Raw genomic sequence first — 23,457 nt, forward strand, 5'->3', positions numbered from 1 at the left:
CTGCTGCTTCCTGTCCTGTTTTGATGGGATCAGACAAGAAGGCGATGGGGCTCCATCGCGCGGAGCACATGGCTGCCCTCCTCTTTGCTGGCTGCCCTCCTCTATGCTCCGCTCCGAGCCCGCTTGGAGTTTACATTGCTGCTCCGCCCACTTTTGCTTCTGGCTCCGCCCACCACTGACATGTGAATGTCCCCGAGATAGGTGAGACTGCTGATCCCTTATTTTCAAATCCAAAACTTGACAGCTATGGTAAGGAGTGTGGAGACTGGGCTGGTGGGGGGCAAGGAAGAGCACAGAGATTGGGTGGGAGGGATGGTGCAGGGGTGTGTGTGTGTCCCGCAATGCCTTCCTAAAATGGACAGTATGTAGAAGTCCTGGGCCTGATTCAGGGCCTTCACACACAGCACAGCTACAGCTGGCTTGCTGTTATTGTAAAAAGTGAACTACGCAAAAGAGGTGCGCCCCCCAAAACTATGAAGCCCAAGGTCTCGTATATCCTAACCGTACCACTGTCAAGTTTTGTCGGCGTCTCACAGACATTCCTCACTTAAGACGTTGGAAATGAGAAACATTGGTTCAAGCCATTTGACTTGGAGCTGCCACCTTTTAAACAGAGCAGTTAGGGACAGGCCCGTCATTCACCACAAAAGTGGCATGAAATGATTATTTGGACGCAGTGAAATCCTGTACGTCCCACTGCGATAAACGGCCTTTACTACCATGCATGTGTAAAATGTGCAAAAGATTGCAGCGCCAGCCTCATAAATATCATTTATTTAATTATGGAAGAGGAAGTTGGAACACGGGTCCCTAAACGCCTCTTTTTCACTGTACATAAACATATTCCGTTGCCGTGTCAGGCATTTCCCCCTATGGCAGTGATGGCGAACCTGTGGCACGCGTGCCACAGCTGGCACGCAGAGCTCTCTCTGCCGGCACGCCAGGGGCGGGGAAATGGGGGGCGCCGCAGCGCTGCGCTGCACCGCGCCCGCCTGCGCCCGTCCACTTCTCCAGCTGGCCGGCGGCCCGCCCTCCGGAGGCTGAGGGCGCTGCTGCTGTGCTCATGCGTCGTGCCTGTTTCTGCCAGCGCAGGCGCAGCAGCAGACAGCAGCAGTTTCCCTCCTTGGCGCCTGTCCCAGTGGTGTTTGGCTGCTGCTGCTGCTGGCTGCTGCGGAGGATTCGACGCAAGCGACGAGGACGAGGTAACGGCAGCGACGAGGTTTCCCAGCAGCGGTGCTTGAAGCGAGGAGGAGGAGGAGGAGTAGTCTCGCTCACGGGAGCGCTTGGCATCCCCAGCCTCACCTGCTGTGCCCCGGGACACACTGTGCCCAGCGGCTGCTGCGCTCCGCTCTCCAGAAGCCCCCCACCGGCCCCACAAGAGCGTTTCCTTGGCTTCTCTCCTGGGAAGAAGCTGCCTGCCCACTTGTCGCTTTTGCCTGCCGGTTTCCAAACTCTCCTCCCACCCCACCCCCTCACCGTAGCGGCTTTTGCACGGGGATCAGGAGGGAGGCTAGCCGGCAAGGGCTCCTGCAAGAAGCGTGCAGGGCACTCCCTTTCACAGCCAAAACCCGGGGATTCCTTGATTCCTTGCTGACAGCCTGAGGGGAGACAAGGATTTAGGTTTTTCGGGGGGGGGGGGGTGAAGCAGGAGCAATCGACAGAATAAATGCCTTTAATGCAATGGCCATAAATTTCTTTTTCTCTCCACAAACGCCCTATTTTGGTCTTGTTTGGGTATGGAGCTGCTGCTCAGAGCTTTGCACAAAGAGTGGCGCAAACGGAGACGCCATAAAGGAGAATCGTGTTGAGAATCGTGTTGTTCCTTAAAAAACAGTGATTGTGCTGGGATCGCTCTACAGAACATCTATATGTCTGTTTTAAAGGCTGAGGAGGGGTTGTTCGGTAGAGAGAAGGGTCGGCTGCAGTTCAAGAAAAAGGGATTTCCAGCCACTGTTTGGGCTCAGGCCCCATTTCAAAATAAAAGCAAAGGAAGCCCTTGCAGGCAAGCCCCCCCCCCAATGTATTGCGTGGGTCTCCCTTTCCCCTGACATGTGCGATTAATCTTAGGCACTACTGCCGAGATCTTGTTCTCTTCTTTAATGGCAAGGGGGAAGGAAGCAAGTGTTAAAAACAACAGTAACAGGGAAAGCCAATACAGCTCTACTCAAAAGTAAGCCCCATTAACATCAGTGGGACTTGCTCCCAGGTAAGGATAGCCTAAAGAACCTAGGGTGCTTTTAAAAAAAGTGTGTTTTAATATACTGTCATTAACATGGCATTTTATTTTTAAGCTTCAAGTGATTTTTTTCCCTTTGAAAACTCTTCTGACTTTTGCATCTAAAACAGAAGTTACATACACCCAAGGCTGTATTCAGAGCTTAGTCATCCGAAAGCAGAGAATTTGATTCTAAAAGAATAGTGTGGCTTGAGAGCATTAACCCCCCCCCCCCCCAAAAAAAACCCACCACCACCTTGAAGGATTGTATTTGCTATTTTCAATACTATTCTTGGAGTGAATGATTCCCTGACTCCCAGTGGCTCAGAGGGGCAGGGAAACCTGGTATATACCAGCCCCACACGTCAGCCTTCAGGTGTTGTTCTGGCATATAATCATTATTACAAGCTGAGTATCCCTTTGTCTAAAATACATGCACGTGTAGAGTTTATTTTTTTTAAATAAAAAACTGTAACATTGAAAACTTTGTTATTGTGTTTTACTTTTAAGACTGCAGATGTTTGGACAACTGTAGGAGTTTTTTCTAACTAAAAACCTCGATATTCAGGTTTAATTGCAGTGTTGGCACTTTGAAATAAAAAAGTTGGTTTTCCGCTGCAGTTTGGGCACTCGGGCTCAAAAAGGTTCGCCATCACTGCCCTATGGCAAGGTTGATGGTGATGCTGATCACACTAAAGCAGTAGTATTGATCATTTTAGGCTGTCCAAAAGACGAAGATATAATTTCTGATTCATCATTCATGTGAAATTATATGTTTCCCCATTAGGATTCCATTTGTTATGAGGAATAAGTCACAAAACAGCCGTGGCACGAAGGGGTGCGGCTGCCGGGTGGCAGCTTCGGGAGTCTCCCAAAGCTGCCGCCCGGCAGCCCTGGGGGCGGGGCGACGCGTGCGTCATGATGTCACGACGCACGCACACATGCACCGCGACGCCCCGCCCCCCAGGGGTGCCTCTTGGCTTCCCGCCCCGGGCAGCCAAGGGGCTAAGAATGCCCCTGAGTGTGGACCTGAGCCTGGAAAGTGTAGGGCAAAGGTAAATGCAGATGAGCCCAGACTGGATATGAAAAGTTGCTCCTCTCCCCTCCCTGGAAACTCTGGAGAGAATATGCCAGGTCCAAGTGTGCCCAGTTTGACACAACTCCTCCTGTTTTCTGGACAGCTATTACAGAGGAGGAAAGGGACCCCAAGGGCTGTCTAGTCTAACCCCCTGCAACACAGGATTTCTATATCTAAATATAGGTATCATATTGCCTTTCATAATATGAGAATAAAGACTACTTTACTAGAATGCTGATAGTGCACCCCTTAACAGCTGTATCAATTAATTAAAACTTACAGCTGAATGCAAGAGCAGTTTTCAGACTCCTTCTGGGGGGAATTTAGAGCGAGAGAATGCTTTTCGCGTGACTATAATGCAATCTGCTTTGGGGCTGGAGACTTAGCTGGATAACAATCAGATTCTTCTGGGAGTCACATTCATGGCTGCACTTCAGAGATATTTCGACGGGTGGCTCTTCCCTGGTTGTACACAGAGAAGGAGAGCGGGGAAAGTGAGCAAAGGTAAGCTCTATAAATCACTAAGACAAATACTGGGAGATTAGAGAAGAGCTAATTCCTCCCTGTCCCTTTCTAGTGCAGTCATAAATTAAGCCAGCCAAACGACAAAATGAAAACTGAGCGTGAGAGAAAGGATATGCTGCAAATAATAAACTGGCTAAAATTTTGCCTGATACTCATCTGAAGAATATGCGACCCACCGAGCCGAATGCAACCTGCCCGTTGCGTATTGTGGCTTGCCAAGCTGACCCTCACATAGAGGGCTGCCCTATGTGGCTGATGGGGCTGCGGCAGAGATCAGGGGCTACCAGACACATGGCTGAAGAAGATTATTCCTGCCATATGAAACTCCATCACTTTTCAGCCTTGCTGGGAAAAGCAAACTACTACACAGCTCATTTTGTGACTGTTAACCAGTAATTGCTGGGAAATTCAGCTGTGGAACACCAAGGCATAACATTACAAACATTACAGAAGAAGAAGAGTTTGGATTTGATATCCCGCTTTATCACTACCTGAAGGAGTCTCAAAGCGGCTCACATTCTCCTTTCCCTTCCTCCCCCACAACAAACACTCTGTGAGGTGAGTGGGGCTGAGAGACTTCAGAGAAGTGTGACTAGCCCAAGGTCACCCAGCAGCTGCATGTGGAGGAGCGGAGACGCGAACCCGGTTCACCAGATTACGAGCCCACTGCTCTTAACCACTACACCACACTGGCTCTATAAGGCTTCTAAGGGCTCATCCTCATTTTTGTTTGTCCCGCGATTTCTAGGCATGGGTCCAACAGGTTGTACTTTTGTCCTGCCACTTTCCCTGGGAAAACCCACAGCTTTACTGCTGAATTGGAACAAACGTCAATCGGGTTGACCAGCTGACTCCTGTAGATTGACGTTTGTTTCAATTTAGCAGTAAAACTGTGGGATTTCCTGGGGGAAGCGGCAGGACAAAGGAAAAAAGCTCTCAGACCCGTGGAAATTGCGAGACAAACAGAGAAAACTGTGGGACAAAGTGTGGGTGAACCCCAAGTACGTACAGGAGAGCCTTACTTTAGCCAGAGAATGGGGCAAAACAATGTTTTGGCTGGTACAAAAAAACTGTAATTTTATACTGACAGACCAACAAGCCATTACAGTCTGTTCATCATTAGCCACAGCCTCCCAAAATGTTGCTGAAATAACAATGAAGCCTAAAGCAACGAACTGATTTCCGAATACTCTTCTCCTCCTTCTGCAATATTTTCATTTCCTTCTGACTTCACTGTTTGCACACACACATACCATGTAAATTATTATCTATAATTCTGGATGACCTCATGCACCTTGCGAAGTTTGTGCACAATGCATTTGTCTTTAAGGTGCCTCAAGAATCCTTGTTGCTTTAGATGCAAGAGACTAAAAGGGCTACGTATCCTCTTGAAAACGTTCTACTGGCAAATATCAAGATGTTCTGATCTTTCAAAGCCACACGCCTCATCAAACAGGTTGTATTAATCTACTGCAAGATGTCTCTGCCAGACAATTCTTAAAATATAGAAGAAAAGAGTATAGATATTTCGCCCTTAAGACTAGACTCTGTCACAGTAGCTTGCAATGCATTGTATTTTCCACCAAGACCAGCACACTATTAATAGAATACAATGCTCTAAGAACTTTGAAAGAATCAAAGAAACAGTTTCTTTGATAAAAAGAAAATTTTTGGAACCATGAAGAACTAAAAGTATGCAATGACCCTATGAGATTTTTTTTTTAAAAAATAAATCTTTAAAGATACCCTGTGCTAGAATCTCCAGATTTTGCTAGTACATTGGATTCAATGGCAATATATTTTTTTGGAAGTGCAATTGCCCCTTAATAGACCAAGAGGCCAAAAGCCCCACACAGCTCAGTGGTAATAGATAGTTATAATATCACTTTTCGCAGGGACAATTAGCTGCTAAGGGGAGATGAGGCAAACACAGAAAAATAATGGAAGGAGGAAAGCAGAAAGTGGCAAAACAAAATCTGCTTGTCTCCCGAGAAACCTTCAAAACTTGTCTGCACATGTCTACTTTTCACATGGCGCATGCAATCTATGGCCAGCCTGTAGTCCCTTTCATTGCTTACAGCCAGAGCAAGTTCTCAGCTGTCAATCTTTGCCATGACACCTATTCCTTTATTTTCATACCCAGCTTTTTGAGCAACTTCCTCTACAAAGCAGCTTGCAATCAACAAAGAATCATAGAATCCTAGAGTTGGAAGAGACCCCAAGGGCCATCCAGTCCAACCCCCTGCCAAGCAGGAAACACCATCAAAGCATTCCTGACAGATGGCTGTCAAGCCTCTGCTTAAAGACCTCCAAAGAAGGAGGTCCCTACTGACAATAAAATAGGAAAATACAACTAAACAATATACCAGCATAAAAATGTGGACTACAGAAATAGAATATAAAGCAGAATACAGGTCATAAAAGCAGTATTAAGGCATTAAAATCCAGCAAGAACTAAACATCAATTATCTACCAATAATAAAACCTTGATTCTAGTTTAGGAGAAAGTTGGCACTTTTCATCAGAGGTGTCACATGTTGCCCATAGCTTGCCCCGGAAAGCAACTGTGCAGGATTTTGCCTTAGCTTTAGCTTACAGATCTAATTCAAGGGCAATCCCCTGTGAAGTTCACTACAGTAATCAAGTCTAGAGGTTTCAATGAATGGACCACTGTTGCCAAGCTATCGCTGCCCACGAATGGTTGCAGCTGAAATAACAAGCAAAAGCTGGTAAAAGGCAGTCCTAGACACTCAAGAGAAATCCAGATCCCGCGACAACGCTGGATCAAGGAGTAGCCCCAAGCTATATACCTGTTCTTTCAGAGGGAGTGCAGCCCATCCACAGCCAGGAACCCACAAAACTTCTGTCTTGGGATTCAGATCCAGCTTGTTGACTCTTAGGTAAAGGTAAAGGGACCCCTGACTATTAGGTCCAGTCGTGTCCGACTCTGGGGTTACGGCGCTCATCTCGCGTTACTGGTCATGTGGCCAGCATGACTAAGCCGCTTCTGGAGAACCAGAGCAGCGCACGGAAACGCTGTTTACCTTCCCGCCAGAGCGGTACCTATTTATCTACTTGCACTTTGATGTGCTTTCAAACTGCTAGGTTGGCAGGAGCAGGGACCGAAAAATGGGAGCTCACTCCGTCGCAGGGATCTGAACCGCCGACCTTCTGATCAGCAAGCCCTAGGCTCTGTGGTTTACTCTGTGTGTTGACTCTTATCCTGCCCATTAATGAGTCCAGGACTTGCACAGCAGCTCGTGATTCAGATGTTGCAGAGGAATGGAGCTGTATGCTAAATCTCCCAGTAACCAATCTGCATGGCTTCGTAGATAGAGGATGAATAGCTCTGGGGACAAAAAAGTGCCCCATGGCGCCCCACAGAACAACTCCCGAGGGGCTGAAAGGAAGTCACCCAATGCTACTTTGTGGAATCGCTCTGTAGGTAAGAGCAGAATGACTGCAACACTGGGCATCCCATGCCCAACTCACAAAGCTGATCCCATAGAGTAGCATGGCCAATGATATCAAAGGCCACTGAGAGATCAAGGAGAATCAACAGGGGTGCTGAGAGCTGCGGGTATAGGGCGGTATAGAAAATTTAATAATAATAATAATAATGTTAGCAACTGGGTTCAGCTGTCAATAACTATTGGATCCAGGATGGCCTTCTTCAGAAGAGCTCACACCACCGCCTATTTCAAGGCAGTGGGGACCACCCCATCACATAAAGAGGTTTTAGCCATGTCCTGCATCCACCCATCTGAACCCCCTCCCAGTTAGCTTTAAGGGAGGGACTGATTTCCCATGATTCATTTAGCTCCTTAGCTCTTTGTGTTTTGGACTTCATTGTGCTGATCTTGCTGGCTGCCTTAACAATTTAATATTTATTTATTATTCAAATCTCCCGCCCCTCTCTCTCATACAACAAAATGCAAATAAAAACGCAATCTGGTCATTCACCAGTTCCCAACAACTGAAACCCCTCTTCTGCAACTCCATCAATACGACCGCCACCAAAATGGTGAACAAACAAGCAGCAGGAGAAAAAACTGAGCACTCAAATGCCTCTGCTGGCTGCGAAAAATTACCAGTACTCTTGATACCAGGCAAGACCTCTCTGGGGAGAGCCTTCCATCCCATAGTTGAGGAACGACTAGGTCTCCTGTCTTGTATTTTCCAGGACTCCCTCTGTTTCACCTCAAGGATAAGTGATCTCTGCACACATTTCCTGAATAACTTTGAACAAGACAGGGTAAGTACTTTACCTTCTACAAGTTTCCCTGTTTGCTCAGCACTTCCACCAGGCAGGATCTTAGCAATGTAAGCACCAATTTCTCCATGGATTCCAGGAATTTCTTTCCCTCCTACAACTCGGATCCCAAGTCCATTCCCTGCATCCAGGTGGGAAAAAAGCACAAACGGATTAAAAATGTATAGAAAGAAGGCAGCAGTAGCTATCAATATTTCTCTATTTAATAATAATAATAATAATAATAATAATAATAATAATAATAATATTTATTTATTTATTTATTTATTTATTTATTTATTCATACATACATACATACATACATACATACATACATACATACATACCCCACCCATCTGGCTGAGTTTCCCCAGCTACTCTGGGCGGCTTCCAACAGAATGTTAAAATACAATACAATTTTCACACTTACTTGCTGGTTTTCTACTAAAGTATTCAAATATATGTAAAACACAAACAATAATTTAACCACCACAGTAAAATAGTAAATACAATTAAATAACTAGTTTTTCCCTATTTTGTATAATAATTAATACACACACTACACTTGATCTTGGCCAAAAGACCAAGAAGCGATGCAAGAATTAATATTATCTGTCAGCTCACTGATGTAAGAAAACCAAGCTTTGTTTTGCTATGTAATCCTTTGTCTACTCAAGAGATATCATTATTAGTTATTGCCCATGATCATACAAAATGAACTACAGACAAGCAAGTGGTTGATGTCAAGAAGGTGAGATGCCAAACCAAGATGAACTTTTAATTGGCTGGCAAGCCATGGCTGTATTTCTTTTAATGAAGAAAAAGCCTCATAAAAGTTGAGCAAAAGAATGTCAAAACCCTGAATAGTCCTAGAAAGCAGAATAAAATTTCACAGATCTCTCATCTGAGCAAAATTTGTAATGGTAGTTTTATTCCACTAAAGATATTAAGAAATCTAAGTACTAATATGATAGCAATTCATGCATGCTTAATGTAGCCTGTAATGTCTATAATGTAAATGTTCCCAATATTGGGGTGGGGGGTGGGTGGGTGGGAATCCCTGAGATAAAAGCCAGAATCATAAATGTGATTACAGCCTCAAGTCATAAAAGGCTAATTGCTCAGTGCCGTCCTCCAGCATTAACTGCACATGCTTGAAGTTACAGGTAGGTAGCCGTGTTGGTCTGCCATAGTCAAAACAATAAATAAATAAATAAATAAATAAATAAATAAATAAATTCCTTCCAGTAGCACCTTAGAGACCAACTAAGTTTGTTCTTAGTTAAATGCTTGCAGTCATTTAAGTTACCTTCCATTTTTAGACCTGCGTGTAAATGGGCCTTTTTGGAGATGAGCTCATTTTACATGGTAAGCAAAGTGTGAGCGCACCCACAAAGTTGTTGCTGACAATCTTTTTTTTTTGTGCAATCCATGTTGTTTTTCCGGGGGGGGGGGACCAGGGGTGGTATATGTGAGGGATCCTATTCCCTCCCCTTCAACGCTTCCCCAACAGTGACTCTCCCTAAATTTCACTGACAACTAGGATGAATCCTTCAGTGTTCATATGGGAGTTGTCTCTGGGGTACCTCAGGGCTCTACGGTTAAAAACCTCTTGCCACCTATGGGATCTCCCTACAAGGGTTCCCAACTACTGCAGTTTGCCTTCCCTTTAGGCAAATAAGTGGCACACTTGGCTTCACTGTCCAGCCCTCTGTATGACAGGAGAAGAAGCAAACGGTTTCCTCTTCCCCAGGAAAGCTTTGTTCTCTCCTCTTAGTCACACCTCTTAAGGTACTGATACACTGCCAGATTCAACGAACGGTTAAGCACATTTAACTTTATTAGGTAACTTGAAAACATGGATGTCTCGGGTTATTACTGGTACAAATCTTCTTCTTGTGTAATTCAGCTTTGTTATAATATTTCCTGCATCCCTTTAGCAATGGTAAAGATCTTTCCTCCCCTTCCCCAAAGCCTAACCTCTCATTTTCTCTCTCTCTAATCCTCCACCCCCAACTGCCAAACCCCCAACCGCCTTTTAACGGTTGTTCCCCCTCCTTTTAGAATGCCAACTAGCTCCGCCTCCCAGGGAACACCTACCTAACATGGGAGTGATAGGTTAACCCATGATGAACCTGAATCATCAGCAGGCATTATTCCGCCACACTCAACACACTTGCAAACCTCCTCCAGACCTTCCTGCCCTCATACGTTCTTCTGAACACATGAATCTGAGATCACAAGGCACACATGGACCCCAAACGCTTCTCCTCCTCCACCGTCTCCCCCTGTCCTGTCACGAATCAGGATATTTTGCTGACAAATGTGTTCAAGTGACATTTATGGTAGTAACCAAATATGTTATGTCTTGTGTGATTAAACGTTCTGTGAAGTTGCTGGCCTCCGTCTGTCTCGGGGGACAATGGAGGAGTGCGCCTTCGGGGGTGAAGTCAAACCGTTGGGACAGTTGTGGCTCCTGCTGTGGCTGTAGAGGCTGATAGGGGAGAGACATGTTTCCTTGCAGCTGGGGCAGAAGAAGGTTTCCTGGGGTTTTGGAAAAAGGAAATTCCCACGATAAACTACCTTCAGGTATATATACTGGGAGAGTGATCCTTAGTGTGAGAAGAGAGAAGCATCCAAAAATGTCTGAATTTGAATTTCCACACCTAAGCGCAGATTTCTTATTTCTATTATTTCCTCCCTTTCTTCAGAGAGTTGATCGTTATGCTAGAAAACCAGTCAGCAATAAGCAAGAGGCTCAATGAATCCCACAGGAAATCTTCTTAAACTCTGACCTTCTGATTATCATGAAAATTCTTGTTGGAGAAACAACATTTCAAAGGGAATTTTATACATTTAGATAAAACCGTTTCAAGTTGCTTCAAAGCTTGAGGAATGGCAATTAGTTGAGCATGTTTTTAACTGAGCATATTTGCAATCTGATCTGCAGCAACACAGACCCTTGCTACCACAGGCAAATAATTTCATAGAAAACAAAAAACAACTAGCATTTAAACTTAAATCACAATGCACAAAGAATAGAATTGGTTGTTCTATCCGACTCCTTAGTGTATAACAACTGCTTGCTATATGATAGACAGTCATCTCATACTTCATTTGCATGCCATATAGCCCATATTCTTGTGACTCCAGATGCTCTTGCTTCCTTTACCTGAAACAGAGTGGTCCTTTGGGTCCCTTGGCAATTTCAGCCTTGCATGGGGAAAGATGTATTGAATAGGCTTCCCAATAATCTATGGAATAGAAAGTGTGCAGGCCAATTAAAGACAGAACATGCTTGTTTCACAATGACTTATCAGTAAAACAAAAATCCAGTAAACATGTTATTTTTGGAATCTCTCCCTCTCTCTACCCCCCCCCCCCACAGCAAGATATCCTGATTTTATATCAGGCTTGAGATTGGTTCCTTCATGACATGCAGGAATGTGGAGCCAGGGCACTCCCATGAGGATAAGACCAGCAACAGAGATGTCATGCCTCAGTGATGCACCAAGGACCACAAGCCAGTGTGATGTGGCAGGCTGGGTCAACCAAGGTCAATTCCAATAAACCATATTCTGCCACCTCATGGTGATTTTTGTAACCACCCCAAACTGAGACCCTTCCAAACTTGCTTCTGTGAAGGGCTCCGTTCCTATATACAGGTGAAACTCAAAAAATTAGAATATCGTGGAAAAGTCCATTTATGTAAATAATTGTTTTCATTAGCTACTGGAGTTTAATATATAAGATAGACTCATGACATGCAAAGCGAGATATGTCAAGCCTTCGTTCGTTATAACTGTGATGAATGTGGCGTACAGCTGATGAGAACCCCAAAGTTGAGATTGTTAATTTGGGGTTCTCATCAGCTGTACGCCATAATCATCACAATTATAACAAATAAAGGCTTGACATATCTCGCTTTGCATGTCATGAGTCTATCTCATATATTAGTTTCGCCTTTTAAGTTGAATTACTGAAAGAAATAAACCTTTCCACGATGTTCTAATTTTTCAAGTTTCACCTGTATGTGTAACATTTCTCCCATGTCAGTATCACTGCTTCTCTGTTTGCTTCGGGACTTGACTCAAAATTCTGATGTGGACCTTTAAAGCCCTAAACCATGAAATCCCAATGATTGAAGAGTGGCAGATGAAAACGATGGACTATATGGAGCTCGCTGAGATGACTGGGAAACTTTGTGACCAGAGGGACGACACGGTGGAAGAAGAGTAGAAGAAATTTAAACTGTATCTTAAAAATTATTGTATGATTGAAAATTAGATATAATTTGGAAGAAAAGCTAGACTGTAGATTTAGAGTTAGGTTAAGTGTTTAGGAAGTGCAAGAGAATGAGTTAAGATATTAGATAAGATTAATGATTTTTTTTTAATTGTAAAATAAGATTTTTTTAAGATGTAAAGAAATTACTAAAGATGATTGACAAGGAACGCAGGAAGGGGAGATGAGAGGACGTCAAGATACAATGTAAAGGATAGAAGTTAGAGATAGTAATAAGTTTCTTTTCTGTTTTTATTGTAGGTTTGTTTTTTATGGTTGTATTGTTTTGTATTTGTTTGTTCTTGTTGATTGTTGTTTTTATAAAATTATATACATATATATATATAAGCCCTAAGCCATGGATAGGCAAACTAAGGCCCGGGGGTCAGATCCAGCCCAATCGCCTTCTAAATCTGGCCCACGGAAGGTCTGGGAATCAGTGTGTTTTTACATGAGGAGAATGTGTCCTTTTTATTTTAAATGCATCTCTGGGTTATTTGTGGGGCATAGGAATTCGTTCATTCCCCCCCCCCCCCAAATATAGTCCGGCCCCCCACAAGGTCTGAGGGACAGTGGACCGGCCCCCTGCTGAAAAAGTTTGCTGACCCCTGCTCTAAGCAGCTAGGGCCATGGTATCTGAAGGATTGCTTCATCCCATATGACTCCACCCACCCTTAGATACATCTTGCCCTTAGTGAATAAGCAGGTGGGTATGTGGCTCAGGAGATTTTTTTGCTGCTACATTCAAGCTTTGGGGTATCATTTGCCCACACAAGGTTCATTTCCATAGCTGTCAACCTTTTCCCCTTTTTTGCGGGAAATTCCCCTATTATAGCAGTGGGGAACAGCAGGGAGTGTTGACAGCTATGTTCATTTCATCCAAGCCCCAGTATCTCTGCTATTTGTGTTTACACATCTGGAGTGATTTAACAATGAAGCACATGAAAAATCACAACAGAAATAAAACTCAAGGGAGTATTTAGGGGAATATTTACAAAAAATAAAAAAATAAAAAAATGATTTTAAATATAAATCCCAGGTAGGGGTTGCCTTGTGACCAGCAGTTGACATTACAAAGTTTATGGGAAGGTGGAAAATAAGGTTAAGGTATTATTGTATATTCAGTTAATTAACATGTGCAAAGAACTGTCATGGAATGCTGGGTGGGAAGTCCAAAATAACTACCGTATAAGAATGGAAAATGATATGAGTGTGTAACTGAAAACTTATAAATAAAAATCAAATAAAGGGGGAGAACCCTCAAAGGCACAAGGCAAACCAGCAGCAGAGATGGATGGTGACTTATTTAATAGGCTCAGTTGTTAAGCTTAGACAAAGTACTGTAACCCTGTTCTTCCTTAGTAGAGGAATAACAGCTGTAAGGAGTTACATTGGAAGGGCTGTTAATTCCTAAATTGAAAGATGGCTCCTGTGCCTGTAATAGGAGCCATAGAGAAGGAGAAGTTCAGTACTGTGTCCTCTTTCATCATCAACCTGCGCTGACAGACAAAACTGCAAATGGCAAACATATTTCCCGAAGTGATGGGAATCATATTTAAATCAATTTACATCACTTGCAATTTAAACCATTGCAATCTCAAGGGTTAGAGTAAGAGGCACCACTGGAGTTTAAACAGTATGGAGACTACCCTGCACTGTTTAAAAATTTGATGTGTGTTACAAGAGACCAATGGACGCGGGTGGCGCTGTGGTCTAAACCACAGAGCCTAGGGCTTGCTGATCAGAAGGTGGGCGGTTCGAATCCCCGCGACGGGGTGAGCTCCCGTTGTTCAGTCCCTACTCCTGCCCACCTAGCAGTTTGAAAGCATGTCAAAGTGCAAGTAGATAAATAGGTACCGCTCTGGCGGGAAGGTAAACGGTGTTTCCATGCGCTGCTCTGGTTCACCAGAAGCGGCTTTGTCATGCTGGCCACATGACCCGGAAGCTGTACGCCGGCTCCCTTGGCCAGTAACGCGAGGTGAGCACTGCAACCCCAGAGTCGGACACGACTGGACCTAATGGTCAGGGGTCCCTTTACCTTTACCTTACAAGAGACCCTTGCCAAACTTGATAGCTAACATCTTAATGGTTGAAAACAATCTATATGAAGCATGTACTAAAAGTTGCTATCTGCTATTTAACAGCCCGTGTGCTATGATTTTTGAGAGGAGTTTAAGGGTCTAAGTAAACATTGCAAGCAAATGCTTGTACTAATATACACAACAAACAAACAAAAAGCAGGAGAGGAGAAAATCTGTGTTAGGATGGAGCCATTTGAAGTGGTGAGTTACACAACCTCTCTTTCACCCTTTCTGTTATACTTAAAAATCTATAAAACAGTTTAGGAACTTTGTAGTTTCTGCCATCTTGTCCCCGAGTATCCACTGCTGATCTAAGGAATGACGGTATTGTGGCACATGGGTTTGCTAAACCTCTTCCCATTGACCATCTCAGGGAAAGAGGGTCTCAAATGCTGCCTCACACTTACATGAATGGGAAGAGTTTGATGGGAAGAGTTTTTACATGAATGGGAAGAGTTTTACTATTACAATCTCTGCTTACACTACAGGTAGGTAGCTGTGTTGGTCTGCCGTAGTCGAAACAAAATTAAAAAAAAAAATCCTTCCAGTAGCACCTTAGAGACCCACTAAGTTTGTTAAATCCTAAATTTGTTGAATCCTAAACCGGAATTAAGACTGCCGGAAGAAATATCAACAACCTCAGATATGCTGATGACACAACCTGGATGGCAGAAAGTGAGGAGGAATTAAAGAACCTTTAAATGAGGGTGAAAGAGGAAAGCGCAAAATATGGTCTGAAGCTCAACATCAAAAAAACTAAGAGCATGGCCACTGGTCCCATCACCTCCTGGCAAATAGAAGGGGAAGAAATGGAGGCAGTGAGAGATTTTACTTTCTTGGGCTCCGTGATCACTGCAGATGGTGACAGCAGTCACGAAATTAAAAGACTCCTGCTTCTTGGGAGGAATGCAATGACAAATCTAGACAGCATCTTAAAAAGCAGAGACATCACCTTGCCAACAAAGGTCCGTATAGTTAAATCTATGGTTTTCCAAGTAGTAATGTATGGAAGTGAGAGCTGGACCATAAAGAAGGCTGATCACCGAAGAATTGATGCTTTTGAATTATGGTGCTGGAGGAGACTCTTGAGAGTCCCATGGACTGCAAAAAGATCAAACTTATCCATCCTTAAAGAAATCAGCCCTGAGTGCTCACTGGAAGGACAGATCCTGAAGTTGAGGCTCCAATACTTTGGCCACCTCATGAGAAGAGAAGACTCCCTGGAAAAGACCCTGGTGTTGGGGAAGATGGAGGGCACAAGGAGAAGGGGACGACAGAGGATGAGATGGTTGGACAGTGTTCTCGAAGCTACTAACATGAGTTTGGCCAAACTGCAGGAGGCAGTGGAGGATAGGAGTGCCTGGCGTGCTCTGGTCCATGGGGTCACGAAGAGTCGGACACGACTGAACGACTGAACAACAACAAGTTTGTTATTGGTATGAGCTTTTGTGTGCATGCTCATACCAATAACAAACTTAGTTGGTCTCTAAGGTGCTACTGGAAGGATTTTTTTTTAAATTTTGTTTCTGCTTACAAAGCAATGGAATCTACCCTATCTCACAAACTGAGCAGCTGAGTACATTCAACTATAGCAATTCAATTACAGATTTTTTTTATACAGCATGTTATGAGGAGAGCATATATAAGCAGAGATTTAACAGTGTTTGAAAACCTTTTACTGCCTGGAAAAAAGAAGACAAAGAGGTTTGCTCTCCAAAGTGTACAGAAGAGGGATGGAGGTCTACACAGAACTGGAAGAAATAATTTAATGTGGAGATTCTGGGTGAGATAAGGCTCTATATATGCAGACAGATGGCAATGAGCCTCAAACAGAGATTGTAATATATAAATGGTGTCATACACAAGACGGATCAGCTAACAGGTATTTGTTGGAGATGCAAGAAAGCCAATGGTACTTTACCACACAATGGGATTATTTTAATTATTGGGAGGGGGCAGTTAAGGGTGCTCCAGACCGTCTCTATTTTGCAGTAGGATTCAAGTGCATACCATAAGTTTAGGATGCTCAGTTAAACTGAATTAAATGCTTTGTTGCCCTAGCCTAACAAATCCACTTTGGGGAGTTATGAAAGTGAGGGGGAAATGCACAGAAGATTATGTGTGTCAACTAATGAGTAACCAGAAGAGTTATAAACACCCCACAAGCAAATTAGGATCAATGCTCATTGTTGTCTAGCTGCTTCACAGCTGCCTAACTTCCACATAAGCACTGTGCAATCAAACCTCAAGGAATGCTCAATACACAGATTTCCTGGAGGAGCCGTAAGAAAATATTCCAATTCAATCGGGTAATAATGCTCTTGGAATACATTAGGCACCAGGCTCAGAGCAAAGCACAGATTTTGGTTATTCGTTGCATTGCTCAGAGCCTGGTTTACATTTTGAGGGCATGGAAAATAGATAGAATACTTTCCATAGAGCAGTGGAAGAGGAACATTTGGGACTTATATTTCAGAAAAACTGGGAACTTTTTATTCGTTGTTGGTCTTTGCACCATACAAGGGAATCAATGTTGAGAGGTCTTTTAAGCATGATGTAACATATGAATCTCCTGCCCACCTAGCAGTTCGAAAGCACGTCAAAGTGCAAGTAGATAACTAGGTACCGCTCCAGCAGGAAGGTAAACGGCGTTTCCGTGCGCTGCTCTGGTTCGCCAGAAGCGGCTTAGTCATGCTGGCCACATGACCCGGAAGCCGTACGCCGGCTCCCTCGGCCAATAAAGTGAGATGAGTGCCGCAATCCCAGAGTCATCCGTGACTGGACCTAATGGTCAGGGGTCCCTTTACCTAAAATATGAATTGCACAAATTGCACAAATTCAAAGTGCAAGTAGATAAATAGGTACCGCTCCGGTGGGAAGGTAAACGGCGTTTCCATGCGCTGCTCTGGTTCGCCAGAAGTGGCTTGGTCATGCTGGCCACATAACCCGGAAGCTGTACGCCGGCTCCCTCGGCCAGTAACATGAGATGAGTGCCGCAACCCCAGAGTCGTCTGCGACTGGACCTAACATTCAGGGGTACCTTTACCTTTAACATATGAACTGAACTGGATGTGGTTTTGTTATAAATTATATACATAGGACCTATAAATTGTAATTTATGGCCTTATTTATTCCGACACAGTCTTCCCATTTTAAAATAAATGGCTAGAACGTATATAGTGCACTGATGTGTGTGTGTTTTTTTTGAAAGAATAAGCACTTGCCTTACAGTGCAATCATATGTACGTCTACTCAGAAGTAAGCTCACTGGGTCTTTCTCCCGAGTAAGGATTGCTGCCCCGGCCCATTATATTTTTTATTACTTCCACCTGCGGTGTTTTATAATCAGTATAAATCCTTGTGATAAATAGCGTTAGAAACATAGACTTTAGAGTTTACCGGTACCCAGAGATCAGTAATATCCTTTTTTTATTGCTTGTAGGAAACTGTGCTTAAACTGTGGTTGGCATTATGAAGTCAACCTATACAGCAGTATCCTTCCAAGGAGAGGGGTGAGGGTGGTGGAGGGGAAGAGATGTTGGCTTTCTGAGTTACATTACCAACACTGAAAGTTATTCCTCTGCCTAGAAACAGTATATAGGAAAACGTAACACAAAAATGCGCAGCGCTGCAAAAAAACAAAACAAAGAGAGACTATGCAACCCCCAGTTTCCCTCTGAGAATGGCAAGTGCATTGACTTGGTTTAGGGGGTCCCTTCCCTATGTTTTAAGGCATGCAAAAGTCTTGCTGGAGCACTCTTATGTCTCCACAAAGACAACGAGGCTACAAAATGTGAGCTATGCTCAAGACGCTGTTGGACTCCAATCTCCATCCACCTCAACCAGCATGGCCAGTGGTCAGGAATGGTGGGAGTTGTAGTCCAGCAAAATCTGGCAGACCACCCCTGCTATAAAAAGGAGTCAGGAGTCAGGGCTGGATGGTTTTATGACAGCTGGGTTGCCAGCTTTCACAACAGGGCTCCTGCATCATTAACTGCTTTGCATCTGCAGGTGAAAGCAGCACAGGCTGAATTTCCTTCTGTCATGCAGCTATGTGTCTCTCTGCCCATGTAGAGTGCCGACTGAGAGGACAATATATGGCTCAGAGCACTGTGAATGGTTATATCTGGGCTGAGGCTCTTGTCCATGGGTAGGCAAACTAAGGCCCGGGGGCCGGATGTGGCCCAATCGCCTTCTCAATCCGGCCCGCAGACGGTCTGGGAATCAGCGTGTTTTTACATGAGTGGAATGTGTCATTTTATTTAAAATGCATCTCTGGGTTATTTGTGGGGCATAGGAATTCGTTCATCCTCCCCCTCTCAAAATAGTCTGGCCCCCCACAAGGTCTGAGGGATAGCGGACTGGCTCCCTGCTGAAAAAGTTTCCTGACTCCTGCTCTTGTCCCTGTAAAATGGGATGGGAAACCTTTTTCAAACAGAGGGTAGTATCATAGAATCATAGAATCCTAGAGTTGGAAGAGACCCCAAGGGCCTTCCAGTCCAACCCCCTGCCAAGCAGGAAACACCATCAAAGCATTCCTGACAGATGGCTGTCAAGCCTCTGCTTAAAGACCTCCAAAGAAGGAGACTCCACCACACTCCTTGGTAGCAAATTCCACTGCCAAACAGCTCTCACTGTCAGGAAGTTCTTCCTAATGTTGAGGTGGAATCTTCTTTCTTGTAGTTTGAATCCATTGCCCCGTGTCCGCTTCTCTGGAGCAGCAGAAAACAACCTTTCACCCTCCTCTATATGACATGCTTTTATATATTTGAACATGGCTATCATATCACCCCTTAACCTTCTCTTCTCCAGGCTAAACATACCCAGCTCCCTAAGCCGTTCCTCATAAGGCATTGTTTCCAGGCCTTTGACCATTTTGCTTGCCCTCTTCTGGACACGTTCCAGCTTGTCAGTATCCTTCTTGAACTGTGGTGCCCAGAACTGGACACAGTATTCCAGGTGAGGTCTGACCAGAGCAGAATATAGTGGTACTATTACTTCCCTTGATCTAGACACTATACTCCTATTGATGCAGCCCAGAATTGCATTGGCTTTTTTAGCTGCTGCATCACACTGTTGACTCATGTCAAGTTTATGGTCTACGAAGACTCCTAGATCCTTTTCACATGTACTGCTCTCAAGCCAGGTGTCACCCATCCTGTATCCCATCAGGAGCACATGCTAGAGGTGGGCCTGGACAAACGTGTGTTGAGTAATAGCTGTGATTCTTTCCTTTGTACAGTAGGCTCCACCTCCAGCTATTTCCACGGGAAGAACTGTGAGGGGAGTGAGACTTTGTGCTGGAGAAGGGCCTGCAGCAGACAGACCCTAAAGTCCTTTAAAACTACCACAAAAGGCTCAGAGCTACTACCACCAAAACTTTATTATTGTTGTTATTTATTAAATCAGTATACTGCCCTATACCCGCAGGTCTTAGAGCGGTCCATAGGATAAAATCAGAATATAAAACTTCTGTGTTGATCAGGGAAGCTCCATCAAGGCAGCGAACCTATGGGAGATCCTGATGAAGAAGCTTCTCCGTCTTCCACCTCCTTCTCTGTGATATTCTGGGATATTCTAATGTATTTTAATATTTGTTGGAAGCCGCCCAGAGTGGCCGGGGAGACCCAGCCAGATGGGCGGGGTACAAATAAATAATAATAATAATAATAATAATAATAATAATAATAATAATAATATTCTCTGGCTGGCTGATTTTAAAATTGAAACACCCTGTCTGCCTTGGTTCTTTTAGAAGGCCAGAGATGGACTGTCAGGAGTTTGGGAGAGATGTCAGGCTACATGCCTGTCCCTGCTTCTAATTCTTGGAATAGCCAGGCTAGCTTCCTGGTGAGGTGACAGCCTAGGTGATGAGCCATTAAGGGAAACCAAGGAAGGGTCTCTGTGGGAGAAGACAAGTGGGTGCAACCCCCTCCCTCAGTTTACAGGTACTTGAAAGGACAGATACAGCTAGGTAGCCGTGTTGGTCTGCCATAGTCAAAACAAAATTAAAAATTAAAAAATTCCTTCCAGTAGCACCTTAGAGACCAACTGAGTTTGTTCTTGGTATGAGCTTTCGTGTGCATGCACACTTCTTCAGATACACTGAAACAGAAGTCACCAGACCCTTATATATAGTGAGAGAGTGGGGAGGGGTATGACTCAGAAGGGGGGTGGGAATGGGGGATTGGCTGATAGGTGTGGAAAACCTGTTGACAACTGTTAACGACTGCAGTTGGTCTTACAGGAAAAAGCAATGGGTGAGATGGGTAAAGATAGCTTTGTCATGTATAATGAGATAAGAATCCAATGTCTTTGTTCAGACCACGTCCCTCCATGGCTTTAAGTTTGGTAATGAGTTGCAATTCAGCAACTTCTCTTTCCAGTCTATTTCTGAAATTTCTTTGTAGTAAGACAGCTACTTAGAGATCTTGTATAGAATGTCCTGGGAGACTGAAGTGTTCTCCTACTGGTTTCTCTGTCTTGTGATTCCTGATATCAGATTTATGTCCATTTATCCTTTGGCGTAGGGTTTGGCCTGTTTGTCCAATGTAAAAATATAAAGGACAGAGGCAGAGTTGAGAGCAGAGAGTGGAGGATGTGAGCTAGAAGCAGAGCAGCAAGCTGGGAAGTCAGAGTCAGAGCAGTTAGATTTCTGTTGGAATCCAAGGCAGCAGCTCTAGGGGAAGCAAAGCCCTGCTATGAATCCACCCCATCGATCACAAAGGCACCACATTCTCTGCTGTCCTTCACTCTGAAGGAAACACGAACCCTGGATAAGTGCCTGAAACCCATGGAATCTCAGACCGCTTGGAGATTGCGGTATTATGTACGAGACATGTACGACAGGGTGAGCTCCCGTTGCTCGGTCCCAGCTCCTGCCCACCTAGCAGTTCAAAAGCATGTCAAAGTGCAAGTAGATAAATAGGTACTGCTCCGGTGGGAAGGTAAACGGCGTTTCCGTGCGCTGCTCTGGTTCGCCAGAAGCGGCTTAGTCATGCTTTCTGTAATATAATGCATTCTTAATGCTGTTTTATTAACTTATGCATTTCTACGCACACTTTGTCTCAGTATATGCGTTTTCGTTCGCATTACTTAGCTGGATAACTGCATTGCAAAATTCTGGGAAGTAGGAAGCTCAAAGGATGGCTATGTAGTAATAATAATAATAATAATAATAATAATAATAATAATAATAATAATAGATTTCTTATACTCTGCCCATCTGACCAGGCTGCCCCAGTCACTCTGGGAGTCGTCCAACAAAACCCCTCACAGAGCTACAATTTTGGAAAGTTTGGATTACGTATAGGTTCACTTTTGTATGTGAAATGATTTTAATTTTTCCACCCATGTTAGCTGAGACAAATCAAAAAGCATAGAGGAGGTAAGGAGGAGACTGGAAAGTGGGCAGTTACACTTCAGTGTCTCATTTTCTATTTTTTTTCTCCCAGGTGGAAATGGAGAAAGAGGCACACAGATATAAACAAAGCAGATGACAGAATTCCAAAGAAAATGGTGTTCATTGTTCTTGTACTGCACTGTCCTCTGAAGGGGGTTTGGCCAGAAGAGACTTTCTTATAGGTTAAAAAAAAAGACAAAGGACCCCTGTACAGTTATGTCCAGTCAAAGGTGACTATGGGATTATGGCACTCAACTCGCTTTCAGGCAGAGGGAGCTGGCGTTTGTCCACTGACAGCTTTCCGGGTCATGTGGCCAGCATGACTAAACGACTTCTGGTGCAACAGAACACCATGATGGAAACGAGAGCGCATGGAATGACCGCTCCCCACATTAAATGGGGGGGGGGGCGATGTTTGCGTGGTCACTCGTGGCCCCCTGAATTCCTGGGCGACATCTGGTAGTTCGGCTGGCTGGCTGCACCCTCCCCCAGAAGGGATACCTGGGGTTTCCGCCTACCCAGCTTAACTGTCCAATCCCGCCTGGGGGAGGCGTAGCCAAGGGATTGGCCAGGTAAGGGGAGGGACTACCCAGGCCACACAATAGAGAGTGTAACTTATCAGGAAGCAGCAGTTGGGCTCCAGAGCTTCTCCCACCCTCCACTCCCTCAATTAACGCTTACTTTACAGGTTAACCTTTTTTCCACAGGCACTCAGGGGCTGCTATGCCAAGGCCGCTGTTGAAGGGCTGAAAAGGAATTTCCCTGCATTGGCAGGTTTCACCTTTCCCGTAGCAATTCGTCACAACTTTGGGGGGGGCGTGGGGCGGTGACTCCACGCCCCCAGTGCGGCGGCGATAACAGGGTTCCCTGTTAAAGGGATATTGGGGGGAGGCATTGGCCATACGCCAAGAGGTTGTCATTGCTCTCCCCCACCAGTGGAGGCAAAATGGGGGACGGGCTATCTGCTTGAACATATGTTCTGCAGAGCCAGCCCAATCCCCAGACATTCTGGATAACCCTGCAGTTTCCCAGATCCCCGGCTGGGGGCTGGGAAGGATGAACGCCCAACGCCTGAGCCAAGGTCTCCCTACATCTGAATCTTAATAAAGTTGTGGCCAATTTTAATCCCATAGCACGTTGTCTTGTGTCATTATTCCGCCCAGGGGTCGCCTGGGGGTTGGGGGACTCCTCCTGTCCACGCAAACACCGTTTACCTTCCCACCACAGTGGTGTGCTTTCAAACTGCTCGGTTGGCAGGAGGTGGGACAGAGCAATGGGAGCTCACCCCGTTGCGGGGATTCAAACCGCCGATCTTCCGATCAGCAATTCCCGCTCACCCCTTCCCAACAGGTGGGCGGAGTTTGCAACCCCAAGCGGAGCCACCTGGCCGGGTGCCACCCACCAGGTAACTGCGGGCTTGGCCCACCCCTGCCTGGTGGGCCAATGGGCTGCTGCTGGGGGTGTGGCCTGGGAGTATATATCATATCAAAGTTTATTGCGTTAGCCAATTGGCCATAGCACATAAAAAGAATTCAGGCAGAAACCTGTCGCAGTTATACAAAATATGTTAGCTACATTTGCTAAACAACAGGTATAAAATCATGGTAGATAAAACAAGAT

General features: G+C 44.7%; 1 protein-coding gene across 4 annotated transcripts in view; it reads right to left on the reverse strand.

Moving 5' to 3' along the window:
• PCLO (piccolo presynaptic cytomatrix protein) overlaps positions 1-23,457 on the reverse strand; it is a 210,169-nt gene that overhangs the window by 65,056 nt on the left and 121,656 nt on the right. For all 4 annotated transcript variants that reach the window (XM_033148343.1, XM_033148342.1, XM_033148341.1 and 1 more), the window contains exons 8-9: positions 11,243-11,324; positions 8,087-8,212 (exon numbers count right to left, since the gene is read on the reverse strand). In XM_033148343.1, the coding sequence (XP_033004234.1) occupies positions 8,087-8,212; positions 11,243-11,324 (208 nt within the window). The remainder of the gene's footprint in view (positions 1-8,086; positions 8,213-11,242; positions 11,325-23,457) is intronic.

Source organism: Lacerta agilis, chromosome 5, assembly GCF_009819535.1.
Source record: "Lacerta agilis isolate rLacAgi1 chromosome 5, rLacAgi1.pri, whole genome shotgun sequence".
NCBI lineage: Eukaryota > Metazoa > Chordata > Lepidosauria > Squamata > Lacertidae > Lacerta > Lacerta agilis.